At 42.5% G+C, this 27,645-nt stretch overlaps 1 protein-coding gene across 1 annotated transcript in view; it reads right to left on the bottom strand.

The window, feature by feature from the left end:
- LOC148033661 (SIN-like family protein) overlaps positions 1-18,515 on the bottom strand; it is an 87,692-nt gene extending 69,177 nt beyond the window's left edge. Inside the window, exons 1-4 of the mRNA XM_087681577.1 lie at positions 17,855-18,515; positions 17,287-17,355; positions 17,020-17,127; positions 16,574-16,639 (exon numbers count right to left, since the gene is read on the bottom strand). Of these exons, the coding sequence (XP_087537703.1) occupies positions 16,574-16,639; positions 17,020-17,127; positions 17,287-17,355; positions 17,855-18,358 (747 nt within the window). The 5' untranslated portion in view covers positions 18,359-18,515. The remainder of the gene's footprint in view (positions 1-16,573; positions 16,640-17,019; positions 17,128-17,286; positions 17,356-17,854) is intronic.
- Between the last annotated feature and the right edge of the window lie 9,130 nt (positions 18,516-27,645).

Genomic DNA, 27,645 nt, shown 5'->3' with positions numbered 1-27,645 from the left:
TGCCAACTCCCCCTCTCAAAATGGAGTCGTAGAGCGTAGGAAACGGATAGTCATGGAAATAACACGCTCTATGCCATTCGGAGCAAAGCTCCCTGAGCGCCTTTGGGTCGAGGCTGTTAACACTTCAATGTACATCCTCAACCGGTGCCCGATTGCGACTCTTCCTCAGAAGACCCCGTAGGAGGCATTCTTTGGCTCTCGGTCTGTCATTTCCCACTTCAAAGTCTTCAGATGTCGTGCCTACACACACACACTTGATAATAAGATAGAAAAGCTCACTCTCCAAGCTAATCTCCTTATCTTTGTTGGATATTTCTCTGAAGTGAAAGCCTATCGTTTGTTCAATCCTCAAACAAACAAGGTGATCATTAGGAGGTACGTCGTTTTTTTACGAGAGGGATATCGTGTAGTCCTCTGCACCGGATTCCGATTCGATTCCTCCATCCACATCTTCGGAGATAGTGCCTACTAAGCTTGGTCTACTTCCCACTCCTAAAATTCTTGCAAATTCTTCAACTCCCAGGTCCCCCTCTGCGAGACCCATTACCTCATTGGTACCAACAGACCATGCAGGATTCGTGAATCCTACCACCGAATTACACTTCGAAGCGACCTAGAAGATATGCCCGACTTGCTCCTCCTGCATCATTTGCATCACTATTTACAGCCGATTACACAGCACATTCTGAGCCAGATACATGGCAGGAGGCTTTTCAATATCCTCAATGGCGAGATGCCATGGAAAATGAGCTTGAGAATATTGATCGAAATGAGACTTGGACATTGGTGGATCGTCCGAGCCACAAGAAAGTCATCAAGACAAAGTGGATTTTTAGGAACAAGCTAAAAGCTAATAGGACTTTACGCAAGTACAAGGCTCGCCTTGTAGTGCAAGGGTTTCGACAGAAGTATGGTGTTAATTATGAAGAGACCTTTGAATCTAGTGCGTGGTTGACATCTTTCTGGTTACTTCTTGCACTAGCTGCTCACTACAGTTGGTCGATACATCAGATGGACATCAAGAGTGCCTTTTTGAATGGTTTTCTAGAGGAGGAAGTCTATGTGGAGCAGCCACCAAGCTTTCCTTCAAGGAACCCGAGGGATAAGGTATTCCGCTTATAGAAAGCTCTTTATGGGCTGAAGCAAGCACTACGGTCTTGGTTCCACAGGATGGATGAGTTCTTACAAACTCATGGATACCATTCTACCCCTTATGACTTGAACTTATATGTTTGATCTACTACAGAGGGGGTCAGCTATATCCTGCTGTACGTTGATGACATACTCATCACAAGCTCTGATTCTACTGCTATAGCAGAAATTAAGACCAAGCTTAGTGCTACCTTCAAGATGACAGACCTTGGTTTGTTATCTTACTTCTTGGGGATGAAGGTAGTTCCATCTGGGGGCTGTATTTCCGTGTCACAACAAAAGCACGCACTTCAACTCGTGGAACAGCACACTTCGGACTAGACACGGCCAGTGGCCACACCTCTTGATCCTATTGTCCACTTGTCGAAGGATACCCTAGGTCAGCCCTTTAATGCACATACCTATCGATCTGTTGTAGGGAAACTTCTTTGGTTGATACATACCAGGCCAGATTTAGCTTACTCAAGTAGCATACTCAATCAGTATTTCACAGCACCTAGGCTGCCACATTGGGTTCCATGTCTTCGTGTGTAGCGTTATTTACTTGACATATGGTTCTGGTTTATGTTTGCAAGGGTACATTGATTCTGATTAGGCAGGAGATCCTAACACCCGGTGTTCCCGTAGCGGCTACCTCTTTACCTTGGGCACGGCTCCCATTTCCAAGTCTAGCCATAAACAGGAGACGATGGCGGCTTCCACAACCGAGGATAAGCATAGGGCCCTTTTTTATGGCACTACTGAGGCCATCTACTTGAGGAACTTACTAGCAACACTTTAATTTCCTTGTGACTCTCCCATCGTTATCTACTGCAACAACCAGAGTGCTATTGCCCTTGCGGGCAATCCAATCATCACACCGCAGACACGGCATGTGGGAGTCCACTTCAACTTTTTCAGAGAGCAGATTGAGCTAGGCACTATCCGTCTAGAGTTTGTGCCTTCACCAAATAATTTTGCACATATCTTGACCAAAGTGGTCAACCGGCCAGTTCTTCAATACCTGCTACCCAGGATCGGCTTGGATAGACCCTCCCCTGTTAGCAGAGTATTTGTCAGCTCATGTGTGAGTCTAAGCTTGATCTGGGCTGAGCATTTTTATTAGGTATTTTAGGTATTTTTTTGGTGTGGCATTTTATGCCAGTGGAGCATTTTATGCACCAGTCGGCCAACATTAATGCTGTCCGACCAGCATTATTGCTCCCCACTTTTTCAACCTATTTATACTCAGTGGCTCCTCCTCAGTCAGTCACTTCATTTCACCATCTACAGACTCTGTGGAGAGAGGAGCCAGTGCCAGTGCCCACGCAGCCAGTGACTCACTGTTGTATGCGACTGTCTCGTGTTCAGATATATGGATTCCATTTCCCGTGCATACATCTGAGTTCTCATCTGTATCGTGTTCTTTTCTTTTCTCTTTTTGTCTTGTGTTTCAGCAGTTTATTTCAGCACATGTTTATGCTTCCACCGCTGCTCCACTTCTGACATGGTATCAGTTTTCAGGATTTGTGTTTCTGCTGTGTTTTCTTGCTGATTTCAGGACTGTTTTGTACCCCTGCTGATCATACGACTGCTGTCGCAGCCAGGCGACCTGTTTTGGGGCTGTTTTCAGCCTGCGTTTTTTGCAGTTTTGCCATCGCCTGCTGCCTGCGTTTTTCATCAGCAACTGCTGGCGACAATTTTCTACCTGCTTTTCTCCAGTTTACAGCCTGCGTTTTGCTGATTCAGCGTCTCTCGTGGCTGGGTGACTGTTAATTCAGGCCGTTTTTGCTGTTTTTGGCAGTTTTTGACTAATTTTTTAACTTTCTGCAGCAGATTTTGTCTTCTATTGATCAGATTTTGGGTTATATTGCATGTGAACTCTCATTTTCTGTAGTTTGTGCTTGTGTTTTGGCTGTGTTTCCTCTCTACATTCCATCTCTTCTCTCCTTCTCTTCTTATCCTCTCCATATGGCTCCTCCGTGCACTTCCACTGATGATAAGTTACATGGACCTGATTATCTCACATGGAGTGCTTGTTAGAGATCATAGCCAGGGCTGCACAGTCGGACTGTGCAGTCGGACTGCCACGTGGCAGTCCGACTGCCTGCAGCCCAGTCGGCACTGCATTTAATGCAGCCGACCTGTTCTATTTTTTTGGGCAGATTTCGGCTATTTATACCTGACGTCTCCAGCAGTCTCGAATACCTCTCGCACTCTTCTCTATCGCAGATTACAGACCGGTGCCGTGCAGATTTCTGTCTCTGTTCACAGATTTCAGACAGCAGACAGTGCAGACTGCAGCAGACTTCGAGGTGGACAGCAAGTCGCATCGTCAAGGTGGAGACACGCAGTCCAGCGCACTGCGCCCGTGTATATCTTTGTATTCAGCATTCTTTATACAGCAGATCTTCATTGTCCACTGTCTCTTTCTCTCCCTTCTCTCTCTGAGTTCTCTCTCTCTCAGTCCTACGCTTCCGCACCGCTGCACTCTGACATGGTATCAGAGCAGTGTTTGAGGGCTGACTGAGCGCAGAATCAACCTGAAGTGGAGTTTCCATCGCGACACAAATTTGCGTTTTTTGCGTTTAAGGGCAGACAGGAGGGCTGCGCCTTGGAACAAGGCTGAAACGAGTGTGGGCGCACAGGAAAGGAGTACAGGTGGTGGATTTGCTGCTGTTTACTGCTGTTTGGCACAGAGGAAGTTTGAGTTTTCAACCTAAAAGTGCAGGTTTTGCTTTTTCATCGCCTTCGGTGGGTGAAGAAGCTTTGGGACGCGGAAGAGCCTTAGCAGGCTGAGTTTACCCAGTTAGAGGGGGCTGCTTTTGCGTTTGAGAAGGCATTGCAGGTGAAGATGTCTACAGAGATGGATCTGGAGTTCCAGGCGATTATGGACCGGAAGGTGCCTGTCTTACCGGCTCTTCCTACAGATCAGAAGCTCGACGGCGACAACTACCGCATTTGGCGCGTTATGATGTTGGCCATCCTTGAGTCCTATGATTTGGCGGAGTTGGTACAGGAGGATATTGACCGGCCTTCGGTAAGAGATGAGTCCAAACTCTCTTCCGATGCTCGTACGGAGTTGGCCAGGGCCCAGTCTCATTGGGACAAACTGAATGCCAAGATTCGATCCTTTCTCTTTCTATCATGCACTACAGCCGTGATCGCTCACATCGAGCACTTGACGGTGGCTCGTGAGATATGGCTGGAGCTTGATCAAATGTACAATCAGATGACCCTGATGAAGAGGGTTTCTCTGGAGGTACAAATGCAGACCTTGTCCGTCAATAAGTCTTCTTCGCTAAGGGAACACATTAACAAGCTAAGGCAGCTACAGATGCAGGTTCAGAATGCGGGGAAGCCGATTTCCTCCGAAGACATGGCGATCACACTATTGTCCCAGTTGCCGCCACGATTCAGTACATTTTACTCTGCCCTTATTGCTTCGGGGCGAGCGTCTACTCTTCGCTGGGAAGAGTTGGTTCCTATGGTCTTGGACGAAGAGGAACAGTTAAAGGGACAGAATGCTTCCAAGACGGAGGCGTTGACAGGTCAAGCCTCTCAGAAGAAGGGGAAGGACCAAAAGAAGAAGAAGGGGGATAACAAGTCCAAGAAGGACAAGGAGAAGGACAAGGACAAAGACTCCACATGTCACATTTGTGGAAAGACTAGCCATTGGAAGAAGGATTGCCCTGACAAAGACACGAAGGACACCAAGAAGAAGGATACCAAGGATTCTGGAGCGGTGGCTGCACCCTCATCAGCTGCATTTCTACATTTAGTTGTCATTGAGGACGCTTCACCGAATGCTTCTGATGCTGCGATGACGGCTCCCCAAGCTCGAGAGTGGATTGTTGATAGTGGTGCCTCACGGCACATGACTCCTTCATCAGATGGTGTTGCCCAGCTGCGACCTTCGCGTGGGCAGGTTCTCATTGGGGACAGCTCTTCAGTTTCTATTGCAGGTCGGGGTAAGATGCAGCTTATTCCGGATGGATGAGGTGGCACCCATACCTCAGAGGTTTTGCATGTACCAAGATTAGGGTACCATCTCCTTTCAGTCCATAAGATTTGCTCCCTTGGTCTTTTGGTGGAGTTTGACAGTTCTACTGTGCGAGTCCTTGATCGTGGATCGAGGAAGGTTCTCTTATCCGGATATGAGGAGAACGGCATTTACAAACTGAAGTCTTCCACTGCCCTCTCTACTCTTCTTCTTACCTCACAGTCACAGTCTGAGTTATGGCATGCTTGGTTTGGTCACCTGAACTATGACTATCTTCGGAGGGCGTCACGTGGACAGCTTGTTCGAGGGTTGCCGGATATAGTGGTGAGCCAGCAGCCATGTGTCTCCTACATACGGGGGAAGCAGCATAGGGATGCCATTCCCCACACCGCTTCGCGGCGGTCTACTTCACCGATGGAGCTAGTATCTACGGATCTATGTGGCCCTATGAGGAATGAGTCCCTGCGTGGGAGCTCGTACTTCATGTTGATCGTGGATGACTACAGCAGGATGACATGGGCCTATTTTTTGGCACTAAAGTCAGAAGCTTTCTCGCACTTCAAGGATTGGCTTCTCTTTGAGGAGAACCGATCAGGCCGGAAGTTGAAGACCTTGCGATCCGACAAGGGAGGTGAATTTGTGTCTAATGAATTTGCTCGGTTTTGTGTAGATAGAGGAATTCACCAGGAGTTTGCCAATATCAATACTCCTCAAGAAAATGGTATTCTAGAACGGAAGAACCGCAGTGTGATCGAGATGGCGCGCACCATGATGGAGCACCGACAGACCCCTCAGGTTCTGTGGGCCGAGGCTGTGGCTACTGCAGTCCACATTCTTAATCGATCCCCTACTTCGACCGTGGAAGGGATGACTCCATTTGAGGCTTATTTTGGGACAAAGCCAGATGTTTCTTACTTTCGAGTCTTTGGGTGTGATGCCTATGTTCACATTCCCAAGGCTCACCGTGATAAATTTGAAGCGGCTTCCCGCAAACAAGTATTTGTTGGCTACAGCTCCCAGTCCCAAGGCTACCGACTGTATGATCCCGTCAAGCGGGATGTGTACACTAGCCGTGATGTGCGGTTTGTGGAGGTTCCGGCTTCTTCAACGGGTGAGGAGCATCCCGTTCTTGGAGATCCAAGGGAGAGTTGGGCTCCTTCTACAGTTCCACTGGAGCCCGTGCCTTTTGATTATGATTCTGTTTCTGACACAGAGTCTACTGTTCCACCGGACACCTCTGAGGAGTTACCATCGGTGGACATTGCAGAGTCTTCTGCTGATGGAGAACGACGAGGGGAGGTTCGGCCTCCTCCTCGCTGGGCCCGTGACACACTCCGTGATTCAGGGATCGAGGGGGTTCCTGAGGAGTGGGGACCGCAGGATGGTCCGCGGCGGTCACGGAGGCACCAGGCGCATTCTTCGGAGCTTGTTTGCTCCAATTATTGTTTGATGTCCCGTGTTATGCAGGACCGAGAGCCCACCTCCGTGAAGGAGGCTTTACAGTCCGCCCCATGGAAGAAAGCTATGGAAGCTGAGTTGGAGGCTATTGAGAGGAATGGCACTTGGTCACTTGTGCCACGCCTCCCGAAGAAGAAGGTGATTGGAGTCAAGTGGGTCTTCAAGACCAAATATCTCAGTGATGGTACTTTGGATAAGCACAAGGCTTGCCTTGCTGCTAAGGGTTTTGCCCAGCGCCCAAGGATTGACTGTCATGACACCTTTGCCCCCACAGCTCGTATGGCAACCATTAGAGCTGTTCTTGCTTTGGCTGGCCATAGGAGATGGCCTGTTTATCAGTTGGATGTGAAGTCGGCCTTCCTGAATGGTGATTTGAAGGAGGAGATCTACGTTGAGCAGCCTCCTGGCTTTGGTTCTTCAGATGGGCAAGTCTACAGGTTGAAGAAGGCCCTGTATGGCCTCAAGCAGGCCCCGCGAGCTTGGAACGAGAAGATTGATTCGTTCCTCCAGTCTCAGTTGGGATATCGGCGGTCCAAGACCGATCCACAGCTGTATGTTCACACTTCCGAGGATGGTTGTGTGCTGTTTGTATTATATGTTGATGATTTGATTGTCACAGGCGATGATGCACAGCAGGTCCAGGAGACAAAGTCAGCGTTCGAGATGACGGATTTGGGGCTACTCCATTTTTTTTTAGGCCATGAGATTTATCAGTCTCAGAGGGGGATCTTTCTCTCCCAACAGAGATATGTACAGGAGCTCTTGGTGTCTTTTGAGATGGAAGATTGTCGGGCCCTCTCTACTCCTATGGATCCGAACTGGAAGGCCACTTCCCATTCAGCTTCTCCTTTGGCGGATGCGTCCCGCTATCGACAGTTGATAGGGTCCTTGATTTGGCTTCTCAACACCAGGGTTGATCTATGTTTTGCTGTTAGGCTCTTGGCCGGGTTCATGAGTGAACCTAAGACGGTGCATTGGCAGGCTGCTCAGAGGATACTTCGATATCTGAGGGGGACGTCTGATTTGGGGATTCATTAACCCGCAGGGACAAATGGGTCAGATCTTGTACTTGCAGGTTGGAGCGACTCGGATTGGGCCGGTGACGTGGACCACAGGCGGTCTACAACAAGTTACTGCTTTACTTTGGGTGTAGGTGTTATTTCATGGAGTAGCAAGAAGCAGCCCACGGTAGCCCTTTCGTCTACTGAGGCGGAGTATCGGGCTGCGTCTTCCACCACATGCGAGGTTGTGTGGCTTCGGAGATTGTTGGAGGAGCTTGGGTGCCCCCAGACTCGTCCTACATTGCTGCGATGTGACAATGAGAGTTGCATTGCCTTGGCGAGGAACCCTGTTTTTCATGCCCGGACGAAGCACATTGAGATCCAGTACCACTTCATCCGAGAAAAGCTTCTGGATGAGACCATCACTGTGGAGTATTGCAAGACGGAGGACAATCTTGCGGATTTGTTTACGAAGGCGCTTCCTCAGGCTCTACTTCGGAGACATTCCAGATCCCTCAGACTTCTGCCCTGCCCAGGCTCTGAGAGGGGGTGTTAGAGATCATAGCCAGGGCTGCACAGTCGGACTGCCACGTGGCAGTCCGACTGCCTGCAGCCCAGTCGGCTGCATTTAATGCAGCCGACCTGTCCTATTTTTTTGGGCAGATTTCGGCTATTTATACCTGACGTCTCCAGCAGTCTCGGATACCTCTCGCACTCTTCTCTGTCGCAGATTACAGACCGGTGCCGTGCAGATTTCTGTCTCTGTTCACAGATTTCAGACAGCAGACAGTGCAGACTGCAGCAGACTTTGAGGTGGACAGCAGGTCGCATCGTCGAGGTGGAGACACGCAGTCCAACGCACTGCGCCCGTGTATATCTTTGTATTCAGCATTCTTTATACAGCAGATCTTCATTGTCCACTGTCTCTTTCTCTCCCTTCTCTCTCTGCGTTCTCTCTCTCTCAGTCCTACGCTTCCGCACCGCTGCACTCTGACAGTGCTGTCATGAAAGCTTGGTTTGTGCAGAAGCGGTTATGGTACATCGTCTGTGGAGCTATTGCTCGACCTCTCCGTCCTTTTCCTCTTCCTGAAGATTTTGATGAGGACAACCATGCGACATCCTTGAGATTACAGGGGCGGCTTCCGGCACATTATGGAGGTGAGGCTTATGTAGCTTCAGAGAGGGGTAACAGGCAGAAGAAGTTGAAGGCCCAGTGTTACCACTGTGGCAAGAAGGGACATTTGCGGAAGGACTGCAAGAAGTTAGCCCCTTCCAAGAAGAAGGAGCAGAAGACGAAGCGGGATGCTGACTCTACCGATGAGTCCTCTCCTTCATCAGACTCTGACTCCGATCCTCCGACCAAGGTGAAGTCCAAGGCGCGGAAGGGATCCTCTTCTTCGGATCGCGGGAAGGGCTTGGTGGCCCCTTCCTCGGCTGCTTTCTAGTGGTGGTGATGAGGTCATCCCTCACGACTCTCTTGTGCCAGAGAGGGAGTGTGAGCGGGTGTTCAGATGGGGCAGCCGCGCCTCATCTATATTTTTATACAGGTGCACAGGTTCCAAAGAGGGACGTCCCTGACGCATCGACTTCAGTCTGGTGGAATCAAATCCTGGAGCTGGGATTGACATCCAAGTTCACGATGAGCTGGTTATCTGACAGAGAGCGGGAGGCTTTTGTCTGGAGCTCACATGAGGGGACACTTTGGCGGTCTGGCCAAAGGCAGGGACTCCATGGTCACCTATGTTCAGAGGCATTTTTGACAAGATGGTCTTGTATGCTACTGCGAGACATTGGTGATGGACACAGAGATATGCTATGATCTTCTCTATTTTCAGGTGTTTGGTACGATCGACATCGACATCAGGTTCTCTCCGAGGCACCTTGGTGGTGGCTTGATCACCCACTGCTTGGGTATCCATGGTTCTCCTTGGTGGTTCTATGTTGTATAGTTTCTGATCCCTTTTCATTGTACTATTGTATTGTATCAGATCACTCATGATCTGAGAGAGGGTGTTAGCAGAGTATTTGTCAGCTCATGTGTGAGTCTGAGCTTGATCTGGGCTGAGCATTTTTATTAGGTATTTTAGGTATTTTTTTGGTGTGGCATTTTATGCCAGTGGAGCATTTTATGCACCAGTCGGCCAGCATTAATGCTGTCCGACCAGCATTATTGTTCCCCACTTTTTCAGCCTATTTATACTCGGTGGCTCCTCCTCAGTCAGTCACTTCATTTCACCATCTGCAGACTCTGTGGAGAGAGGAGCCAGTGCCAGTGCCCACGCAGCCAGTGACTCACTGTTGTATGCGACTGTCTCTTGTTCAGATATATGGATTCCATTTCCCGTGCATACATCTGAGTTCTCATCTGTATCGTGTTCTTTTCTTTTCTCTTTTTGTCTTGTGTTTCAGCAGTTTATTTCAGCACATGTTTATGCTTCCACTGCTGCTCCACTTCTGACACCTACTTCTTCCAATTGACGGGGAGAGCTCAAAGGGTGCTTCTCTCTTGCTTTCCCTTCCAGTTTGAGAGGGGGCGGCTTCTTTCTCTTGATAGTGACAATGATTATGCTTACAGTTTTTTATTCATTCATTTATTCTTTTGTATTGGGGTTTGTAATTTCATCCGGACTGTCAGAATGATATGATTGTAAAAGGGCGCTTGGGCAAGTAAACAATTCCCCTGCAAGGGCACTATCCAAGTGGCACCGTTGCATAGCATTTTGCATAAGCATAACATCTTGTATCTTCCTTTACATTACCCCATGCATTGGCATTTTGTTCATGTAAACATGTATCTGTGTGCATTTATCTCTTTTCAGTCTTTTGAAGTCGTCTACTCTGGATCCACCATATTCGTAGCATTGCACATGGTAGTCTCCAAGGCAATTTTTCCCTCGCTTGTCTTGCTTGCTTCACATATTTGCTATACCCACACCTTTGCCATTTTCCTTCTTCACCGACACCCAGTAATGGTAGGGATAATATGCTTGTTTTGTGAAGGTCTTGCATTTGACCATCCCTTATCACTCTCCCGTATTGGAGCACGGATACTCAATACGACGAAAACTGATTTACAACCCTCACTTAATGTTAAATCTATCAAATCTAAAAAACCCTCAACAAAAAAAAAGTCCATAGCTGATTCCATCTGCCTTTGTAGGGCTTGGTAGGCCACTAGGCAACCAACAAGCACCCTTTGTCCCATGCCCTATCCTCTCTGGGGTGATCACTCGGGCTCCCTTGTTAAGATAACCATCGCCTCTGTAGTCTTAGTAGGCCACTGGGCAGCCAATGCGCACCCTTTGTCCGATGCTCTGGTTGCTTTGGGGTGGGACGCCTTGGGGTAAAATATAACAAAAAAGGGCTTAGCTAGCCTTCCTTCTCGTAGCACTGTTGTTGAGCTTAAGAGGGGATGTTGAGCTAAGAATGCATTAGCTTTACTAAAACAGCCCCAAAACATGCTTAATTAATGAAGAAACCTTGTTTATTTAAAAGAAATGTGTTCCTAGAGAGTGTCTATGTCCCATAAGCACAAACCCACTTGGGAGGGCCCAAACTTTCTATAAATAAGTATGTTGCCCTCCATTCAGCCCTTAATCTCGTTTTTGCAAGTTTCAGGTGTTTTTAGCTTGCTGCCCACACCCCTTTCACGAAGGACATCACAGTCTCAATTGTCCCTTACTGTCATCTACAGTCTGGTTCCTGTTTCCAGCCTTCCACCCACAATTTGCAGCTACTTACAGTAGAGTGACTGTTACTGATCACTCTCCATTCAGAAAATTATCTCATTTTTTAAGGTTTCAAGAGTTTTCAGCTTGCTGCCCACACCCCTCTCGCGGAGGGCATCGCAGTCTCAGCTATCCCTTCTATCATCTACAATTTGGCACCTATTTTCAGCCCTCCACCTCCCGTTTGCTGTTGTTTCCAGCCAAGCGACTGCTATTGACCACCTGCACAGCTGTAATACAGCCTGCAACGTCAACATACTGCTGCGTTTGCAGGCCCAGCTGCCGCCATCAATGTTTTCTCTCTCCTGACTGCTGTCACCATCATTCTCTCTCCTCACAGCTGCGTTTGACAGTTTTCTCCCTCGGCTTGTCGCAACAAATTCTCTCTCCATTGCCTGCATTTGCTGTTTTCTCTCCCTTGCACTCTCTTTTGCATCAAATCCAGCCTTCCTAGGTTGCCTTTGCTGGAGTTCGACATCCAGAGGCTACCTTGCTGCAATTCAGGATCCATTCGGAGTACAACACACTCTCTAGCTCATTACCCCTGCCCTGATCCTTGAGATATAGGAGTTCGAGGTTCAGTATTCATTCATTGCGTAGTGTCTTTACTACATGAGCATTGTATATTCAGTAGTCATATCATTTCATTTGTTCACTATATTCATTGTCTCTGAGTCACCCTAGCCCTAACTGTGTTATTTTATTAGTTTGTGCTTTGTCGTACGATTGTTATTTGTGTTTCTACGTTAGGGTATTTCTTTACATCATCCGCTCCCAGGTCCCCTCCGGGAGACACGTTACCTCGCTAATAACTATAGACCATGCAAGATTAGGGGATCCCTCCACCGGAATGCACTTTGGAGGGCCCTAGAAGATCTACTCAGCTTTCCCCTCAAGCTTCATATGCTTCAATCTTTACAGTTGATTACATTGCATATTCTAACCCGGAGGCCAAGCTTTGTGCTACCTTTGAGATGGCCGATCTCGGTCTATTGTCTTATTTCTTGGAAATGAAGGTAGTTCGATCTGGGTGAAGTATTTTTGTCTCGCAACAGAAGTATGCCCTTCAATTGGTGGAGCAGTATTCCACAGATTAGACACGGCATGTGGCCATCCCTCTTGATCCCGCTGTCCATCTGTCGAAGGATACCCTAGGTCAGCCCTTCGATGCATACACCTATCGATCTATTGTAGGAAAGCTTCTTTTGGTTGATTTATACTAGACCTGATTTAGCATACTCAGTTAGTGTACTTAGTCAATATTTTTCAGCACCTAGGATGTCACATTGGATTGCTTGTCTTCATGTATTGAGATACTTACCGTGTACTTTTAATTATGGCCTGACTTATGGACATGATTTATGCTTGCAGGGTTACACCGATTCTGACTAATCAAGAGATCCTGACACCCGACATTCCCATGGCGGTTACCTCTTTTCCTAGGACATGGCTCCCATTTCTTGATCAAGCTGTAAACAAGAGATAGTGGCGGCTTCCACGACCAAGCTTGAATATAGGGCTCTCTTTGGTGATACCACTGAGGCCATCTATCTAAGATGCTTGTTGGTTGCACTTCAGTTTCCTTGTTTTCTTCTACAATTGTCTACTACAACAACCAAAGTGCCATTGCCCTTGCAAGCAACCCAATCATCACATCTTAGACACGGCATGTGAGAGTCCACTTCCACTTCACCAAAGAGCGGGCTGAGCTAGGCACTATTCACCTAGAGTTTCTACCTTCAAGCAACAATTTTGCAAACATTTTGACCAAAGCGGTCAATTGGCCAATCCTACAATATATCCTACCTCAAATTGGCTTGGATGCACCTTCCTCTTCTTCTTTAGATTGACAGAGAGGAGGTACTTCCCTCTTGCTTCTCCCTCTAGTTTGAGAGCGAACGGTTTCTTCTCTTGATCAATGATAATGATGATGTTTGTAGTTTAGCTTTAGACATTTCAGACATTTAATATTCTTTATAATTGTACTTAAAGACATTTGTAACTTCACCTACACTGTCACAATGACATGATTGTAAAAGGGCACTAGGACAAGTGAACAATTCTTCTACGAGGACACTGTCAAATGGCTCCATTGCATCACATTTTGCTTGAGCATGACATCTTGCATGCCCCTTTGTATGACCCCATGAATTGGCATTTTGTTCATCTAAACATCCATCTATGCGCATTACCCCTTTTCAGTCTTTCATGAGTGGTCGACTCTGGATCCACCATATTCGTAGCATTGCACATGACAGTTCTCCAAGGCAGTTTCCCCATGCTTGTTTGCTTGCCTTGCTAAGCTCACCATCATCTTTTTTGCCTCTCCCCATATTCTCCGTATGATTGGCACACACACACATACACTTCCATTATCCTTAGATAATTATCCTAGTAGTGTGTGGGATAGGTTTGCTTATTTTATGAAGGACTTGGATTTATTTCTTCTCTGATACTTAATCAGCCGCCGCCCCTCCATGACTTATGTATTCTCCCAAAAAAAAGGTCCATTGTTGATTCCGTCCACCTTTACAAGACTTGGTGGGCCCTTGGGCAACCGACGAGCATCCTTAGTTCGATGCCCTGGCCTCTCTGGGGTAATCGCTTCCGCTCCCTTGGTAAGATAATCATCGCCTCTATAGTCTTGGTAGGCCACTAGGTAGCCACCATGCACCCTTTGTCCAATCATCAATGCCCTGGCTGCTTTGGGGTGGGATGCCTTGGGGTAAATAAAAACTTTCAATTGGCCACTTTTCTAGCTCAGTTGTGGGCTTGAGAGGGAGTGTTAAGCTAAGAAATGCACTTAGCCACTTAAACAACCCCAAAACAACTTATTTTATGCCTATTTTAGGCTTCTTTTAGTTAAAACCCTAAAATGGGGCTCGGATCAAGAGAATTAAGTGGGGGCTCCCAAACTTTCTATAAATAGGTAGCCTGCCCTCCACTCTTCCTATCTCGTTTTTGCAGATTTCAAGTCTTACAGCTTATTGCCCACACCTAGATGACACAGAGGACATTGTAGTCCAAGCTGGCCATTGCTGTCTACATCAATCTTGGCACTTATTTCCAGCCATTTCCACGTTGATCGGAGCTGATTACAACTAGGTGATTGTTGCTAAGTGCTGCTTCTACTGACATCAGCCTGCCATGCCATCATCCTTGCTCGTGACTGCTGATTTGCTGCTATTTTCTCTCTTCTCAGCTAGCGTTTGTTGCTGCACACGGCCATCTGTATCAGATCCAGCACACCTGCTGCTGCTGCGTTTGCCAGTGTTGAACATCCGAAGGTTGCCTTCCTGCATTTCGGGATCCGTTTAGAGTATGACACTCTCTACAACTCATTACCCTGCCCTAATCCTCGAGATACACGAGTTTGTGGGACAGTATTCACTCTTTGCATAGTGTGTTTGTTGCATGAGCATTTAATATTTAGCAGTCATTCACTTCATTATTCTTTGTGTTCATTGTCTCTGAGTTACCCTAGCCCTAACTGTATTTTGTATTGTCAGTTTGTGCTTTGTCGTATGATTGGTATTGTGTTTTCTCTGTTTAGAGCCTTTCTTCACAAACTTCACCTTCTTCTCTCTCCTGTAGATTCAATTCTCCCCTTAACTTTCACTATCTTCTCTATCTTTGATCTCTTGAAGCATCTGTGACATCTTCCTTGTCAAATTCTCCCACCCCAACACCAGGTGAGATAATATTAATCCATACTAGCATTGACACCAACACGAATACTAATGTTAAAATAACATCAAGGTTGACACTAACATTATTTTTTACATTAATCTTGACATTAACATTAACATGTAATGAACCTTTTTAAAAATATTACCAATGCATCAAGGTCTTTTGGATGGCAAATAGTATGCCATGGCCTATAACACAACTTTAACACAAGTATTACTTGCACTTATCATGAACATCAGCATTGAACAAGAATCATAGCTTGTCATACCCACCAACTATAGCACATGCCCCCATGTATGCCTCTCTCGCTAGTAGTGCCCCATACCACCCTATTTTGAGACAAAAGCATATCTTGCAGGCATGGACCATCAGAAATCCATGAGCTAACAGTGATTTTGTGCATGTCACCGTATCTTGCGCCAAATAGTAAGCTAACACTTTGATACCAAGGAAATCTCCCCCTAGGATCCAATTTCCACATAAGACACAGCACAAGCAATACCAACAATATAAAACATAAAGGGAATGGACATCAAACTCACCTCCCAACCATAGAGCCAAACAAGCTCACCCTTGAGCCTAGGGCTAGTAGCACATTAGTGTGACCAAGTCCCAAGAGCTAGCATCCCATACAACCAACCCACACCATCCCAATGTGCAGATGCATTGGCCAATGTGCCGAAAGTCAAAGATGGTGATCACAAGAAGATGTGCACAATCAAGCCTTGAGTCCTATAAGTAAGACTTGGCTGCCCTAACCCTAAAGTTTCCCTAGTGCATTCACACTAACTCACTTTAATGATTACTATGACCAATGCTGCTAGCATCTATCCAGATGTCCATGGATGCAAAGTCACAGCATGTTACGCATCTTGTAACCCTTTGCACCTGATTGTGATCATTGGCATGCAGCTATGGCAAAAGCAGTGGCTGTGCAAATAGAAAGGTCCTCCAAAAGATCTTCGTAATGGGAAGCAATGCCTAAGTGATGGCCAGACACATTTCCTTATTGTACAAAACCAACACACTCAATGGTTCTCTTCAGAAATCTTGTCCAGTTTCTATTTGTAAAATCCAGAAAGTACATCACATGCTTTTTTTTGTTAAGAGTTTCCATGCAAAACTTAAATACAGCTTCTAGGTGAGATGTATAGCATATTATGATGATTGAATGAATGGTTACTATTGACCACAAATTTGGCACAAAATTGATCGAATGCAGTTTGACTATTGACTGTTGGGTGACTTGATCAACTGGAGTAATCAATGTTCTATGTTATACTTCATGTGTGACATTAATAGAAGGATCTATACTTCAAGATGGGAATAAATGTTTGCTTGGACCACATGGAAGAAGGAAAGTAATCGGTGATGACATAGCAAGTATCCCTAGGGTTTACACTTCTCCCTATTTTTAGACATGTCATACAGATAAAATTCCACACCTTGCACATCACCACATCCCTGAGGATTCGTGAACAAAAAAAGAGCAGTTATCCAAAAGAGCCAAGACGAAACAAACACTTCTATTGAAACCACATTTGGAAATGATAGGATACTACCTTGTTGCCTCGCAAAAGTCCCACTGCATAGTTTGTTGTCAGCGACGTCTTGGATGAACTTAAAGTCTTCCTTGCATGCAAAGTAATTGTCAATGATTAAGCAAGTGCTCTACAATCACAATAGCATTATACCATACCAACTTCAAATTGAAGAAAACTACCAATGTCAAAGAGCTTTTGAGACACAAATTACAAGAGCAGTCCAAATTCTAAACAACAAAAATATACAAGCAATGGTTAAATGCTAACCACAGGCCTCCATACAGATTTTTTATGTGTAACTCCATCAAGCTACAGGTAACAGAACATCATCTGAAATGGCAAGAAATCAAATAATCCATTGAACCACAAAGATCTCCAAAATGTCGCTCCTAGATTAGCAGAGCTAGTAGTCATTCGACAACACAAACAAGCAACATGTCAGCAGAAAATTGCAAGACACTCACTTGTTTTTTGATCAGTAAATGCTCTGCAGCATCTTGATCATAGTTTTCTCCATCTGTATCTATAACCAGATCAAGTTCGAGCTTTGATTGCTTGGGCTTGACCCTCACCTACAAAACCATAAGACCTGAGCTTAGCCAAAGGAAGGATGGCATTATCTTCTCAAGTGCCCACAGGTTTCCTCTTTCTTCTTCTTCCTTTTTGTGGTGGGAAGGGGACCAAATGGTCTCCTCAAAAAAGTGAAGGCATAAGTTGGCTTATCAGCTTACTGAATCACATCTGTCATCCAAGCCATAAGGCCGCCAGTATGGACGAAGTGGATACTGCAACAGGTAAAGCTGGCCAGAAAATACAATTGTAAGCAACTAATGTTTGACATTGTATAGCCTTTGTTACAATTCTTAAAGAATTCGATCAGAGCCTGAGCATTTACATTAACAGGAAGTAGATGACGCAAACATGTGATGTACCTTCAGACTACATTCAGGTACAAGCACTTACTAAAGTTGCAAACATGGTCCTTAAATATAGCTATTGAGAAGAGTATTGCTTTTACCAATGCAGGTGCCAAACCATTCGCATTCAATTTGTTTTTCCTCCAGAGAACAACCATTAACATCCAATTAAGGGGAGGTTCAATCAGGTAATAGCATAGCAAACTGATAAGGCACTGAGCTTGATAACTCAAGTACACAAACCTCTTATGATTTGTTTACAAAGGTCCAATTGTACAACTTATTCCACTAAAAAATTTACGCTAGAAATGAGAGCTGAGCAGACGGTCTGCTAGTGGGTATCAGAGGAGGTAAATGAAGCAAGGTGAATAAAAGAGAAAACCTGAGTGTCTGGATTGATACTCGGACAAAGGTAAACATCAATCTCGCGCACAACCCTGTCCTCGGTGGATAGGAATGATGGACTGCCAGGTGGAGACTCCGGTTCTTCCTTTTTCACAGGCAGGGGCTTTATGTCCACAACCTCCTCTTCCGACTTTAGGGCAGAGACACAGGAAACAGATGGCATCTGAATGTCGACTGGTTCAACCTTGGGCTTAGTGTCCTGCAATGAGAAAGCATCTGCTGGGGGCCCGCTGTCGAGCATGCCATCGATTCTGGTTTCGATTTCGATCGGCTCGTCCTTGACCTGAGCCTGATGCTGCTTGTCTTTCTGCTTCTCCTGGGGCTGCTGTTGCGACTTGGATGGCCTCGCCTTTGCTTGGGGCCTAGGTTTGGCTTTGGGTTGGAACTTGGGTTTGGCTGAGGAGGCCGCTGCAGAAGGGTCCTCAGGTGGCAGGTCGTCAAGCTCGGACTTGGGATGCAGGAAGGCGAACGGGTCAGCCATTGCTCCTCCCCGATCGATCCTCCCTCAAGACACAGTGCTTAACGCCAGCAGCTAACTGTTACATTGTCACCTCTCCATGAACATGATGTGCATCTTGAGCATGTGCTAAAACCAGCCTGTAAGAAGTCTTTGTTTTCGTGATCAGGTGCTAAACCCTTTCTAAATCCTTCCACGTCCAGCTTAATACCACTTGTTTCCTTGGGAATTTTGAGATTTCTTTCATTTGAAACTTGATGTTTCGTACCCAAATTGAAAGAATCATAAACTGCATTAGCAATTTTGTTCCTTCATAACCTAAAATTTGTCGATATCCCAATTGAAATTTTTGGATATGAACCAGTTAGGAAATGATCCCATTGGGAATGTCAATGCATCTACCAATGTGGAGTTCCACTTGATTTACAAATGAAAATGACTTTTCTCAATTTTATAGAATGTGAAAATTGTACTAATATTTGAGCATTATAAAATGTTGCTAATCCAAAACACCAAAGGTTACAAAGTAAAGAAGAAGTTAGTCAAAGGCAAGATCAAAGCAAATGTCAAAGGAGTCAACTGAGGCGCTAACTAGTCAAAGCAAAGAGCGGTCCTAAATATACAAGAGGTAAGAAAGATGATGAGTTAGGCATTGAAAAATGATAGAGTAAGTTTTTGGAATCTTTGGAAATAACCTTAGGTATCTTAATATTTTAGGTAGGACACCACACTCAAAAATTTATATCCTCTTGCAATATTTTCGTAAAAGCTGAGAGTCAATCTCACTCTCGTGCACATTGTATTATCTCTTGGATCTAAACTTAACCTCATGTATGTACAGAAAGTCCCATAGAGAATGTTGAATTACAAGTAAGTTAATTAGTTTTTGTCCAATCATTTACCATTGGCAACCTTAAAGAGTCCAATGGCATTGTACTCTGTCTTCTTATTTCTTCCTTTTTTTCTCTCTTTCACACGTCCATCACTGTGTGGAGAGTTTGAGATGAGCATAGCCATATCGTGAGAGAAAGAAATAGTGTAAAGGGGAGTGGCAGTGAGAGAGAGGAGTGAGAAACCAAAAACTTACCTTCTCCCTTCTTTCTTCTTCTCCTCCTTCTTCTTCTTCTCTTTCTTCCCAACATGGCATATTGGAGGTGAATAGCAAATCAAATGAAAGAGGTGGCTTTGGGACTACCAACAAAGCATAACTTGGATTGTGGGACCATTGAATCTCCTCTTCATAGATTAGACTACAACAAGAGAGATAAGTCTTGATGAATCTACTACACCTTTTGAGTTTTCCATTATTGGATGCAAATAGATTTGATAATATGCCTCCAAGGATGCGGGATGCAAGGTTCAAACTCACACATGCCCCAAACTCAACCCACACATGAACCACTTTGCCACAACCTCATCGGCTTGAGCTTTCTATTATTATTTTATATTCATAGGAAGAGCAAAGGGATCATAGTTAGTTCTAAGCAAGAGTACAAACTGGTTGTGTGAGACGTAGTTGTGTCATAGAGAGAAAGGAAGCTCTTAAAAGAATAAGGGTTCGTTCCATAATGTATAGTCCATCTTAAGTGTCCACAAAACTACCTCTACCATGACTAACAACGATGCTTTACCCTGAGAGCATGCCACCCCCATTCAATGATCATTAGTGTTTTACCTTGCATGCATCATCATATAGTGTGTCTACCCAGAGTCTAGTTTATATCCACCTTGAGTGTGCATCACTTCTTTCCCAAAGTGTCAAAAAGCATTACCAATGTTATGCACCTATCCAACACCTTGAATGTCCTGTGCATTCTTACCTTGAGTGATATTATCACCACCCCCAATGCCATATCATCACCACAATTAGTGCAAAAAACACACCAAGACTAGAAGTTCTATAAACAACCATGATTGGCATTTAAAAAAAGCACCACAATTGCGTCCAAAAGCTATACCGTGACTATCCATAGCCTAAAAAGTGCCTCTTTCCATAAGAAGCAATATTAGCCTTGCTTTATTTCCTTTAATATTTGTTTTTCCTATAAAAAACGGCTTGCATCCTATCCAAAGATCATCAACACAAACTCTTCTTCTTCTCTCCTAAAGCTTGCAAACCCACCATGACCTACTACCTTCAAATGAGACACAGGAAAATTTGGAGCTTGTTAGCAACGAGGGAACCATCCTACATTTGCAACATCAAAGGCCATCATAATTGATTCCTACTTTCCATGATTATCACCATTGTATGGTCTATATCATATCAATCTACTTCACCATGACTAGTGGTTGCACCACAATGACACCTTGTCTCCGTAGCATCTAAGCCTTTCACCATTGCAACTATGCATGTTTGGACCACCACATAACATACGTGCATTCACATCATATCTACCATGACCACATGGCTTTGTATATGCATCACCACAACTTGATGCTCAACCTAATCTCACATTTTGCTTGATCTCATTCGCCTCCATTGCATAGACTAGACTCTACCTTGAGTGCTTTTCAACCTCTATAATCTATACTACATTATTATTTGAGATACAAGCTCGGGAGGTGTCAAAGCACCAATGAGCTCTCGAGCCTAGCCCCGAAACCAAACCACTCGCATGATTGGATTAATTGCTCACATGATTCGGGGTAGAGAGAGGTTAATCACTCACATGATTGGATTAATCACTCCCACGATTGGGGGCTGAAAGAGATCTCTTTTCACCACCTCCTCCTCTCACTCTTGCTTCAGGCATTAGGCAACAGTCACCACCTCCTCCTCTCACTCTCACTTCGGGCATCATGCAGCAAGAAAGCAGAGTAGGCACGCTGCAGGAGAGCAGAGCATGTCAGTCATCTCTCTCTCTCTCTCTCTCTCTCTCTCTCTCTCTCTCTCTCTCTCTCTCTCTCTCTCTCTCTCTCTCTCTCTCTCTCTCTCTCTCCCCCGGGTGCTGGCACTTCAATCCGAACAAGGTGCCACGTAGTGCGGTGAGGGGACCGCCGGTCAACGGTCAGGGGTCCACGTTTGGGGGCCTGTCAATCAGGGGACGATCAGCGTTCAGGGGACAAGGGCCCGCGGTTAGGGGCTGGCAGACAGGGGATGGGATCGGCGGTTAGGGGACAGGGCCAAGCAGCACAAGGGTGAGTGTGTGTGTGTCCCTGTTCTTGCGAGGAGAGAGAGAGAGAGAGAGAGAGAGTGTGTGTGTGTGTGTGTGTGTGTGTGTGTGTGTGTGAGTGGTTAGAGAGAGAGAGAGTAGGTTAGTTTAATTAGTTTTTTTAATTGTTAGTTAGTAGCTTAGTAGGTTAGTGGTTAGGTTAGTTAATTTTTAATTGTTGGTTAGTTAACTTAGTAGATTAGTGGTTAGGTGGGTTAGGTTAGTTAATTTTTAATTGTTGATTGTTGATTAGTTCATTTTTAATTGTTGGTTAGTTAGTCTTTAATTGTAGAAGGTTGATTAGTAGGCTTTTAATTAGTTGGATTGATTAGTTAGTTTTTAATTGTTGATTAGTGGTTAGGTAGGTTAGGTTAGGTTAGTTAGCTTAATTAGTTAGTGGTTAATTGTAGAAGGTTGATTTTTAATCGTTAGAGAGAGAGAGAGAGAGAGAGAGAGAGAAGGTTAGTTTAATTGATTTTTTTAAATTGTTGGTTAGTTAATTGTTTAATTGGTTAATTATTAGTAGCTTAGTAGCTTAGGTTAATTAATTTTTAATTGTTGATTAGTTATTTTTTAATTGTAGAAGGTTGATTAATTAGTTTTTAATTGTTGATTAGTGGTTAGGTAGGTTAGGTTAGTTTAGTTAGCTTAGTTAGTTAGTGGTTAATTGTAGAAGGTTGATTTGTTAGTTTTTAATTTTTGATTAGGTTAGTTAATTTTTAATTGTTGATTAGTTAGTTTTTAATTGTAGAAGGTTGATTAGTTAGGTTGACTAGTTAGTTTTTAATTGTTGATTGGTGGTTAGGTAGGTTAGGTTAGTTTAGTTAGCTTAGTTAGTTAGTGGTTAATTGTAGAAGGTTGATTTGTTAGTTTTTAATTGTTGATAAGGTTAGTTAATTTTTAATTGTTGATTAGATAGTTTTTAATTGTAGAAGGTTGATTAGTTAGTTTTTAATTATTGATTAGTGGTTAGGTAGGTTAGGTTAGTTTAGTTAGTTGTAAGTGGTTAGAGAGAGAGAGAGAGAGAGAGAGAGAGAGAGAGAAGGTTAGTTTAATTGTTTTTATAAATTGTTGGTTAGTTAATTGTTTAATTAGTTAGTATTTTAGTAGGTTAGTGGTTAGGTAGGTTAGGTTAGTTAATATTTAATTATTGGTTAGTTAATTAGTTAATTGTTAGTAGCTTAGTAGGATAGGTTAGTTAATTTTTAATTGTTGATTAGTTAGTTTTTAATTGTAGAAGGTTGATTATTTAGTTTTTAAATTAGTTGGGTTGATTAGTTAGTTTTTAATTGTTGATTAGTGGTTAGGTAGGTTAGGTTAGTTTAGTTAGCTTAGTTAGTTAGTGGTTAATTGTAGAAGGTTGATTTTTAATTGTTAGAGAGAGAGAGAGAGAGAGAGAGAGAGAGAGAGAGAGTAGGTTAGTTTAATTGGTTTTTTTAAATTGTTGGCTAGTTAATTGTTTAATTATTAATTATTTAATTGATTAAATATTAGTACCTTAGTAGGTTAGGTTAGTTAATTTTTAATTGTTGATTAGTTAGCTTTTAATTGTAAAGGTTGATTAGTTAGTTTTTAATTAGTTAGGTTGATTTTTAAATATTGTTGATTGTTGATTAGTTAAATTTTAATTGTTGGTTAGTTAATTGTTTAATTTTTAATTATTTAATTAGTTGGTAGTTTAGTAGGTTAGTGGTTAGGTAGGTTAGGTTAGTTAATTTTTAATTGTTAAAGAGAGAGAGAGAGAGAGAGAGAGAGAGAGAGAGAGAGAGAGAGAGAGAGAGAGAGAGAGAGAGAGAGAGAGAGAGAGAGAGAGAGAGAGAGTAGGTTAGTTTAATTGGTTTTTTAAAATTGTTGGTTAGTTAATTGTTTAAATTATTACTTGTTAGTAGCTTAATAGGTTATGTTAGTTAATTTTTACTTGTTGATTAGTTAATTTATTGGTGTTTTGGTTTGCTTGGTATAGTTTTGTTTGTGGGATTGGTCATTGTTTAGTTAAGTTTACGGTTGGTTTAATTTTGTTGTTTTGGTTTAGTAAGTTAGTAGGTTTTAATTGTTTGTGGTTAGTTTATTAGATTAGTAAGTTAGTAAGTTGTTTAGGGTTACTTTATTTTTTTGTTTTCATTTACTTTAAATTATAAGTTAGTTTAGTTAGTTTAGTTTAGTTGGTTAGTAGATAAAGTTTAGGGTTAGTTTAATCTTTTGTTTTAGTTTAGTTCACTTTAAAGTTTAGGGTTAGAGAGTGATAAGCTAGTTTAGTTTAGTTAGTTTATTTAGTTATTCCAATTTTTTGTTTGATTTGATTTACTTTATGTTTTGGTTTATTGATTGTTTAGTTTAGTGAGATAGTTAATTGGGAGTTATGTTTAAATAGTAAGTTAGTTAGTTAAATAGTAAGTTAGTTTAGTTGGTTTACTTTAGTTATTAGATTAGCTAGTTAGTTAGCTTTTTATGTTGGTTTAATTTTGTTGCTTGCATTAGATTAGTTCATTTTTGTTTATTATCCATTGGATAGTTTAGTTAGATTGATTGGTTAGTTTAGTTTAGTTAGTTAGTTTAGTGAAAAACTTATTTAGAAAGTTTTAATTATTTTTTTATTTAGTAAGTTTAGTGAGATGCTTAATTAGTAAGTTTGTTAGTTGTTTTCTTTGTGGATATAGTATAGATTAGTTTAGTTAGATAGTTAATTGGGAGTTAACTTTAAATAGTAAGTTAGTTTAGTAAGTTTTTTACTGTTAGTTAGTTTAGTTAGAGAAGTTAGCTTAAGTTTTTTAATATTGGTTAGTTTAGTTAGATATGTTAGCTTATTAGATTAGTTAGTTAGTTAGTTAGCTTTTTATGTTGGTTTAATTTCTTGCCTTAGATTAGTTTATTTTTGTTTATTATCTATTGGATAGTTTAGTTAGATTGATTGGTTACTTTAGTTTGGTTAGTTAGTTAACTTTAGTTTAGTTAGTTAGTTAATCATAGTAAGTTTAGTGAGATACTTATTTATATTAATTGATTGGATTAGTAAGTTAGTTAGTTGTTTTCTTATGTTATTTTGATTTTTTATTTGTGGATATAATATAGATTAGTTTAGTTAGTTAAATAGTAAGTTAGTTAGTTAAATAGTGTTGCTGCCCTTTCTATGCAGAATACATAAAAGAACAGAGAATACTTCATGAAGCGAATACCTAAGCTCACACCCAGAAATCATAGAAACTCAGAACTAACCATATGAAAGCATAGATACACTATATTCAGCACTACTAATCAGAAAACAGAGAATCAATCACACAAGACATGCCGCAAACGAGATCAAGACTCTAGCCATGATGGCGCCAACTGTCAGATCCTCTTCATAATTAGGTAGAAACATCATACATCAGGCGTAATCATCATAAGTGATCAAATAGACAAGAAGAACACACAAAATGCCTCATCAGGTCACGTTTCTGCAACTGCCCCAAAACTGCACTTCATGAGGCAGTGAACTTCATAAGACATATAAAGGCTGCTTCACATAGGAAATAGTAATAACTAAGGTAATACACCATTCTAAGGGTAAATGTAGTGTCAAGCCAACGGCTAACAAATAGTAAATTAGTTTAGCTAGTTTAGTTTAGTAAGCTAGTAGATAAATTGATGATTGATTAGTAAGTTAGTAGGTTTTACCTTAGATTAGTTGCTTACCTTACTTTAGTTTATTAATTAGTAAGTTAGTAGGTTTCACCTTGCAGTAGTTACTTATCTTAGATTACTTTAGTGAGATATAGCAAGTTAGTAGGTTAATTAGTTAGTTTAGATTGTGTGTTATGTTAATTTTTTATTTATGGATATAGTTTAGGGTTATTTGTTTTTTTGTTTTAGTTTATATATGTGTTATGGGTTAGTTATGGAAGAGAGAGAGAGAGAGAGAGAGAGAGAGAGAGAGAGAGAGAGAGAGAGAGAGAGAGAGAGAGAGAGAGAGAGAGAGAGAGAGAGAGAGAGAGAGAGAGAGAGAGAGAGAGAGGTTGGTTTGCTTGGTATGGTTTAATTTATTGGTATTTTGGTTTATTTGGTGCAGTTTGTTTGTGAGGATTGGTTGTCTAGCCAATATTTGCAACTATTATTCAGGTTGGTGATCTCTCTCTCTCTCTCTCTCTCTCTCTCTCTCTCTCTCTCTCTCTCTCTCTCTCTCTCTCTCTCTCTCTCTCTCTCTCTCTCTCTCTCTCTGTGGTTGTAAATTTGTTTTGATGTATTTATTGGTTTAAATAGTAAGTTAGTTAGTTAAATAGTAAGTTAGTTTTGTTGGTTTACTTTAGTACGTTTTTTACTATTAGTTAGTTTAGTTGCTTTACTTTAGTTATTAGATTAGTTAGTTTAAATTAGTTAGATAGTTTAATTTAGATTAGTTAGCTAGTTAGCTTTTTATGTTTGTTTAATTTTGTTGCTTGCATTAGATTAGTTTATTTTTGTTTATTATCTATTGTATGGTTTAGTTAGATTGATTAGTTAGTTTAGTTTAGTTAGTTAGTTAACTTTAGTTTAGTTTAGTTTAGTTAGTTAGTTAATTTTAGTTTAGTTTAGTTTAGTTAGTTAGTTAATTTTCTTTTTCTTTTTCTTCTCTCTCTCTCTCTCTCTCTCACTCTCTCTCTCTCTCACTCTCTCTCTCTCACTTATGCACACACACACACACACACACACACACACACACTCTCTCTCTCTCTCTCTCTCTCACACACACACACACTTACGCACACACACACACTCTCTCTCTCTCTCTCTCTCCTCCTCTCTCTATCTCTTTCTCTCTTCTTCTTCTTCTCTTTGTCTCTGTCTCTCTCTCATCTCCTTCTCCCTCTTCTCTCACCTCTCCTTCTTCTTTGTCTTCTACTTCTTCATCTCCCTGCTCTCTCTCTCTCTCTCTCTCTACATCTCTTCCTTAGTTGGTTAGTTAGTTAGTAGGTTACTTCTTCTCACTTCTTTTTGTTCTTCTTTTTTTCTCTCTCTCCTCTCCTTCCTCTTCTTCCTCCTCTGTCTCTCCTTCTTCTTCTTCTTCTTTGTCATTTTTCACTTCATCCCCCTATTCTCTCTCAATGTCTCTCTTTCTTGGTTTAGTTAGTTTAGTTGGTAGGTTACTTTAGTTTAGAGGCTGGTTAGTTATGCATTGGTTGGTTGGTTAGGTGTAGAGAGAGGGAGAGGGAGAAGCAGAGAGAGATGGTTAGTTGAACTTTTTTAGACATGGAAGTTTTTGCTGTTTCTAAAATTTGAGAATATTTTATATATCCCTCAAGGCTAACGCATGCTTTTTGCCCAGTATGGAGGCTATACAGTGCACTCCTAACGTGCAAATGAATGCATGCAAAATAAAGGAGGTCACATGGAAGAAGGCAGTTCGTCGTGCACTTAAGCATGTTGCAAGGCATGATAGTTCCATTGGTTCCTTGAGGTTTATTCATCGCTTGGATGGGATTGAAAAACAAGTAAAGACATTGTTTCGACGTAAAAAAACTTTGATTTCTATTTCTGAGAACATCCGTGACCATCTACAGAGGATTGAGAGAATGTTGGAAGAGAAATATGAAGGACACCTTGCTGATGGAGTAATGATACAGGGCGAGTTAGAAGAGATCAGGGGCTATATAGGTGACATTTATGAGCATATCCAAAAAAATTAGTGGCCGCGTGCTTGATCTTCGGATGATCAAGAAGTGAAGTTGAAAGATCTTCTTAATAGTGCAAGTCATATAGAGGATGGAGTATGTGAGTTGATTGCTTACAAGAATGAGAGCTTGGTCGCATCGGAGAACGTTGCTCTTGATGTGCAACTTACTTCTTTGAAAGTTTATCCTAATAGATTTTCAACAATGTTAACGCAGACGGATCACCGTGCAGGCTCATCTTCTGGCACTGGAGATCATTGCCCTTGATATGCACTAGAGAACGTTGCATCTTTGAACAGTGGTTCACGATAGGTTTTTGGTAATGTTAAGTAATGCTTCTTTGCCGTGATTTGCTTGGTATATGTAATCCTTGCAAAACTTCTTAAATGAATTGTTTGATGAAAAACTCCATTTTGAAACATCGTCTGTGTCTTGCAAATTATAAAACTACTTTTAAACCATTTTAATAGTCCCTCTTTCTCTCTATTTCTCTATTTTTCTCTCTCGATTTCTAAACACTTTTTCCAATGTA

The sequence above is a fragment of the Lygodium microphyllum genome, chromosome 7 (assembly GCF_053477565.2).
Source record: "Lygodium microphyllum isolate KBCC chromosome 7, Lygodium_microphyllum_v1.1.10, whole genome shotgun sequence".
NCBI classification, from domain to species: domain Eukaryota; kingdom Viridiplantae; phylum Streptophyta; class Polypodiopsida; order Schizaeales; family Lygodiaceae; genus Lygodium; species Lygodium microphyllum.
Note: the sequence above shows the minus strand (reverse complement) of the source record. Positions and strands in the feature narration are given on the sequence as shown.